Source organism: Canis lupus, chromosome 1 (assembly GCF_003254725.2).
Source record: "Canis lupus dingo isolate Sandy chromosome 1, ASM325472v2, whole genome shotgun sequence".
NCBI lineage: Eukaryota > Metazoa > Chordata > Mammalia > Carnivora > Canidae > Canis > Canis lupus.
In genome coordinates this window covers 115,199,095-115,205,826 of record NC_064243.1, presented here as the reverse complement: position 1 = coordinate 115,205,826, position 6,732 = coordinate 115,199,095, and the positions used below count along the sequence as shown (strand labels likewise).

Sequence of the window (6,732 nt, the reverse complement as noted above, 5' to 3'; positions counted from 1 at the left end):
TTTTCACTCCTCTCCACAGGCCTCTGTTTTTTTTTTTTTTTTTATGATAGTCACAGAGAGAGAGAGAGAGAGAGACAGAGAGAGAGAGAGAGAGAGGCAGAGACACAGGCAGAGAGAGAGGCAGGCTCCATGCACCGGGAGCCCGATGTAGGATTCGATCCTGGGTCTCCAGGATCGCGCCCTGGGCCAAAGGCAGGCGCCAAACCGCTGCGCCACACAGGGATCCCCAGGCCTCTGTTTTAACTTAATTTTTTTAAAGTAGGCTCCACACCCAACATGGGACTTGAACTCACAACCCTGAGGTTAAGAGTCATATGCTTTATCTACTGAGCCAGCCAGGCCCCCCTACACAGTCCTCTTTTGTCTACTCTTTTTTTTTTAATTTTTATTTATTTATGATAGTCACACACAGAGAGAGAGAGAGGCAGAGACACAGGCAGAGGGAGAAGCAGGCTCCATGCACCGGGAGCCCGATGTGGGATTCGATCTAGGGTCTCCCGGATCGCGCCCTGGGCCAAAGGCAGGCGCCAAACCGCTGCGCCACCCAGGGATCCCTCTCTTTTGTCTACTCTTAATTACTGACCTCAAGTGTTTGGGTTTTTTTATTTTGTCAAGCATTTTTAGTTGATATCAGTAAAAGAGGAAGTTGACTATAAGGGATTTACAGCACAATAATGGAACTAGAACTTCTTCAATTAAGGAGTTATTTAATGGTGAAATTATTTTTCATTTCTTTTGTATCATTGTGGCCTCATTGCTTTTTATTGTTTATATTTATCACAGTCATTTTTATACTACTATTTTCATAGTGTTTGCCAGTCACGTTTTTGTAATTCTTTGACATTTTCATTTCTTTTTTGGCCTAAGATATCTAGGCTTACCTTTTTTGCCCTATTCAAAATTGTTTCTTTATCTAACCAGGCTGGATCCATATAAATGACATTGATATTTAGAAATGACAATTTAGAGCTTGTAAATAAACCCTCGTGTGTTTGCATCGGGAAAAAAAAAAAGAAATGACAAGTTAGGAGTTAAAGATTACTCAATACAACTATTTTTTTACAACATTTTCTATTTCTTCTATTGCAATTGGCCTATTTAAACTTTCTCTTCTTGGTGATTTTTGATGAATTTTTCTAGAAAATTATCTTTTCCATTAACTTCAGAAGTATTAATGATGTATTCAAAGTATTCATAATACTAATAAAATTCATTTTAGTTTTGCATTTCCCCCTTTAATCATTTCTTATTTTTAGTTTTTACTCTTTTTTGGTTGGTTTGGCTAACATTGACTTCTTGACTTTTAAAGCACCAGCTCCTTAGTTTGTTAATACTACACTTTTCTGACTCATTACATTGTACTTTTATCTAAATTTGTTTTTTCTGCTTTTCTTTACTTCAGTTGTTTTTTAAGTTTTGGAATTGGTTCCTTGACTCATTTATTTCTTCCATTTTAATGGTTATAATTACTTAAGTCTTTGAATTCTCTGAATACTCAAATGAATGCCCCAAATTCAGGTATTTGCTTTTTTTTCCTCTTATAGACTTTCCGTTTTGTGTGTGTGTGTGTGTGTTTCTTTTTCCATACTAACCTAGTATTTATTCTGGAGAGGATATTTCCATTTTCACATTAAACATGTTTTGGTTTTCTGATATTGTTACTAATTCCTATTGTTACTTATTTTTGGAGAGAAAATGTATTATCTTGGAGTTTAGCACATACCATATTCTACTCACAAGATGGTATTTCTTGCCCCCCAAATCTCTTCCCATTGGTTCAGCACATATAAATTTCATCAAGATAGTCTTTCATATTGGTTATTATTCTGCAGGCTACATCTGTTCATTCTTTTTCACATATTTTCTGAAACCCTTTTTCCAGATTCCTTTACTGTATAGTTCAGTTTCACTTTTCTTCAAAGTACCCAAATGCTCAGAATTCCATAAGACTTTCAGTAAAGTGTATACCTAGTCGCTGTCTGAAAATTCATTGACAGACTTGGAGTTAACACAGTGGTCACTCTTGCTTAAAAGGGAAAGAGAGAGGACCTGAGAAAAGATACGAAGGAATAAGACAGATGGAACATTTGTGGAATGAGTACTTAATAAGAAAAAGCTCAGTGGGGCAGCCCGGGTGGCTCAGTGGTTTAGCGCCACCTTCAGTCCAGGGCATGATCCTGGAGACTCGGGATCAATTCCCACATCAGGCATGGAGCCTGCCTCTCCCTCTGCCTGTGTCTCTGTGCCTCTCTCTCTCTCTCTCTTTCTATCTCTGCCTCTATCAATCAATAAATAAAATCTTAAAAAAAAAGAAAAAGCTCAGCAAAGATAAGCAAGCAAGAACTCTCATTTTACTTAAAATGAGAACAAGGAAATGCACACATGGCTATGCACTGGAGGAAATGACACAATATTTATATTTTCAAGGGAAAATATATTTGCAGAGATCTGGTACAATTAGTTGCTTTTAATATACTTTATATGGAAACTGATACTAGAGAGAGTGCATTAAATTATAGTAACATGTAATAAATGAATTATGGAGACATGTCAATAACTATTGCAAACTGTAGAGCTAATTTTAGAGTTCTCTAAAATATCTCTAGTGGGTAAAGTTTTTAATTTTTTTAATGTTTCCAATTTTTAAACAAATTTACTATAAAACATCCACTTATTTTGTCCAGGAAAACAAAATGTTTTTCTCCTTTCTCTTAGATTTGGAGTCAAGAAATGAAATAATCAGCTGTGACAAATTACACATTTGTAAAAAATTTTCATCTTTTACTCTGCATCAGAAAATTCATACACGAGAGAAACTATGAATGTGACAAATGTGGGAAGGCCTTTAGTCGGCCTACAGACCTTACAGCACATCAGAGAATTCATACTGGTGAGAAACCTTATGAATGTGAGTAATGCGGAATAACATTTAGTCATAGGATAGACCTTAGAGCTCATCAGAGAATTCATACTGGTGAGAAACCCTATGAAGGTGAAGAATGTGGGAAGGCCTTTAGTTGTGCTTCACATCTTACTCAACATAGGAGAGTTCATACTGGTGAGAAATCCTTTGTATGTAATGAATGTGGGAAGGCCTTTAGTCAGGGTGGAAGACTTAGAATACATCATAGAATTCATACTGGTGAGAAACCCTATGAATGTAAGGAATGTGGAAAAGCCTTTAGTCAAGCCTCTCATCTTGTGCAACATGACAATTCATACTGGTGAAAAACCATATGAATTTCATGGTGCAAGATGGCCTTTAGTTATGGTATAGATTTTAGAGTACATCATAGAATTCATACTGGGGAGAAACCCTACAAGTGTAAAGAATGTGGGAAGGCCTTTAGTCGTGCCTCAAATCTTGTTCAACATGAGAGAATTCATAGTGGGGAAAAGCCCTAAGGAATGTGGGATGATATTTAGTCATGATTATCAACTCATTCCACATCAGAGATTACATATTGGCCTAAAACCCTATGAATGTAATGAATGTGGGAAGGTCTTTTGTCATGCTTCAGCACTTACTCAACATGAGAGAATTCATACTGGTGAGAAACCCTATGAATGTAAAGAATGTGGGAAGGCCTTTAGTCGCACTTCAAACCTTGTTAGGCATGAGAGGATTCATACAGGTGAGAAACCATATGAATGTAAGGAATGTTGGAAGGCCTTTAGTCATATTGAAAGCCTTAGAGTGCATCATAGAATTCATACTGGTGAGAAACCCCATGAATGTAAAGAGTGTGGAAAGGCTTTTAGTAGTGGCCATCAACTAATTGTACATCATATATTTCATACTGGTGAAAAACCCTATGAATGTAAGGAAGTGTGTATGGTCGACTTTACTTGACACCAGTATTCCCAGTGGTGCGAAACCTTTTGGATGTACACATGTGGGAAGTCCTTTAGGCTTCGTTCAAGTCTTAAAGTACATCAGAGAATTCATATTAGAGAGAAGCCTTATGAATATAAGGACTGTGGAAAGGTGTATATATGCAGTAGAGAATGTATAGTAGTACATCAATGGATATATAACACTGAAAAACAGGGTGAATGAAAGGAATATGGGAATGCTTTTAGATATGGTTCAGTTCTTAAAAGGCATTAAATAATTTATACTAGTAAGAACCCCTCAAAATGTAAATAATGTTTGGAATTGTATCATTATGATCCAAATGTTGTTCATATTAAGAAATTTATAATATAACACAGGGAAGCCTTTATTAGCATTTCTCTATTTATGGATTGTCAGAATATTCATAGTGGAAGAAAATTCAGAGGATGTAGAAATGCTCTTTTTTCTAATATACTTTATTTGTAAAAGCTCTCCATCCCTAGTCAATTATTGTTAAATTTGAAGAAATTCATACCACAGAAAACCTGTTATTCTAACAAATATGCAAAAACCATAGTGATTGCCATTTGATTCTTTACAGCCTGTATGACATTGGGCAAGATAATTTATCCCTGTGGGAGTCATTTATAAATGGTGATAATAGTACTTGCATTATAGTGCTGTTTTTGGATTGTAGAAAATTAAGAAAGCTACCTTAGACATAGTGTCAGTTCAGTATTAGGTACTATTTTTTAGATACTATCTTTAATAATATATTTTGTATTATTATTAGTGAACTTAAAGAGGGCAAGTCAATATGGGTATAATGAGTTTAGAAAAGCTTTATTTCTTATGTAATTACTTCCACCTTTTTGAGTTTTAAGTAATTTTTTTCTGGCAGAATATGAAAATCTTGAGGATTTAAAACATGAGTTTTGGGATCCCTGGGTGGTGCAGCGGTTTGGCACCTGCCTTTGGCCCAGGGCACGATCCTGGAGACCTGGGTTCGAATCCCAAGTCGGGCTCCCGGTGCATTGAGCCTGCTTCTCCCTCTGCCTGTGTCTCTGCCTCTCTCTCTCTCTCTGTGTGACTATCATAAATAAATAAAAATTAAAAAATTAAAAATATGGGGATCCCTGGGTGGTGCAGCGGTTTAGCGCCTGCCTTTGGCCCAGGGCGTGATCCTAGAGACCTGGGATCAAATCCCACATTGGGCTCCCGGTGCATGGACCCTGCTTCTCCCTCTGCCTGTGCCTCTGCCTCTCTCTCTTTCTCTCTCTGTGACTATCATAAATAAATAAATAAAAATTAAAAAAAGTTAAAAAATTAAAAATAAAAATAAAACATGAGTTCTATTGGAAGACTGACACATTCATTTACATACTTTCTATGGATGCCTTCATACTTCTCTGGCAGAGCTGGATAGTTGCAACAGAGTCTGTATGGCCCACAAAGACTAAAATATTTACTATCTGGTTCTTTACAATACAATTTGCCCACCATTTTAGAACAATATCCCTACCATTTTTTCATCACTTTGGATTTTTTTAAAAGATTTTATTTATTTATTCATGAGACACAGAGAGAGAGGCAGAGACATAGGCAGAGGGACAAGCAGGCTCCATGCAGGCAGCCCAATGCAGGACTTGACTTCAGAACACCAGGATCACGACTTGAGCCAAAGGCAGACTCAACCCCTGCACCACCCAGGTGCCTCTTACTTTCAGTTTTTGAAGAGTACAGGAAAGTTGTGTTACTGAATGGCCCCACCTTCTGGGTTTTTTAAATTATTTCCTTCTGAGTCATTTATCCTTCCATCTTTAATAGTTCTAGTAAATTCAAAGTTAAATGAAGTTTCTTTGAGACAATGTTGTGACTATTAAAAAGCATATAATGTTATGTTTTCCCTCTGTTAATGATGCTGGATGTTAATACCTGGTTATAGTGGTGACTGCTAGATAACTCCATTGTAGAGATCCATTTTATAGTTATTAATTTATATGGTAATATTTTATCACCTCCTTTTGTAAATTGATCATCTCTGTACAAGTTCTGAATTAAACAGAAAATTGAAATTAGGTCTTATTCAGAAAGGAATGGTTTATACACCATAACTTTGGGATGTTATCAGTGTTTATTCATGAGAGACACAGAGAGAGAGAGGCAGAGACAGGCAGAGGGAGAAGCAGGCTCCAGGCAGGGAGCCCGATCTGGAACTCAGTCCCGGGACTCCAGGATCACGCCCTCAGCCAAAGGAAGACGCTCAACTGCTGAGCCACCCAGGCATCCCAGGGATGTTATCAGTGTTATACTCATGGAAAACTTAATACTCGTTAGTACATACAGAAAAATAAAAATGAAAACTAGAACTTTTCTGTTCTCAGCTTTATCTCCAGATTGTATCTATTATCATTTAGTAGACATTAATAAAATTGATAAAATAATGAATGAGAGTTCTACAAAGCTAGAAATAAATGAACATAAATTCTAAGTCAGTATAAGAAAGCAATGAATAAAGCCAAAGTTACTAGAGCTCATTGGTTACTAATCAAAATTGTATTCTAACAGCTTTGAGTTTTTTTCTGGGAAAAGCAATGAATACATCTAAAAGTAGAGTTTAGTGATTTAGAGGTGAAGCTGCAATCTTGAAACAATGTTTTTTAACTTTAATTTTTTTCTGTTAGAAGTATACTAACATCAAATAAGCTTTGGTAAATCTGGTCAAGATAAAAATAAGAATGATTATATTATACTATCATTAATAAGAAAGGGGATATAATCATAAATACAGAAGAAAGAATTTGAATTATAAGTTTATTCAGTTTATTCCAGCATATTGGAAATCTAGAGAGAATATATTATGTTCCTAGGAAAAAATGTAATTTATGAAAGTC

The 6,732-nt window shown here is 36.1% G+C and overlaps 1 protein-coding gene across 1 annotated transcript; it reads left to right on the top strand.

Moving 5' to 3' along the window:
• Positions 1-2,839: 2,839 nt before the first annotated feature.
• Positions 2,840-4,919, top strand: ZNF570 (zinc finger protein 570). Its single transcript, XM_049110429.1, is given in 2 exon segments — positions 2,840-3,401; positions 3,403-4,919. Coding segments are annotated over 2 exon segments (804 nt in total). The 5' UTR covers positions 2,840-3,255; the 3' UTR covers positions 4,061-4,919.
• The last annotated feature ends 1,813 nt before the right edge of the window (positions 4,920-6,732 follow it).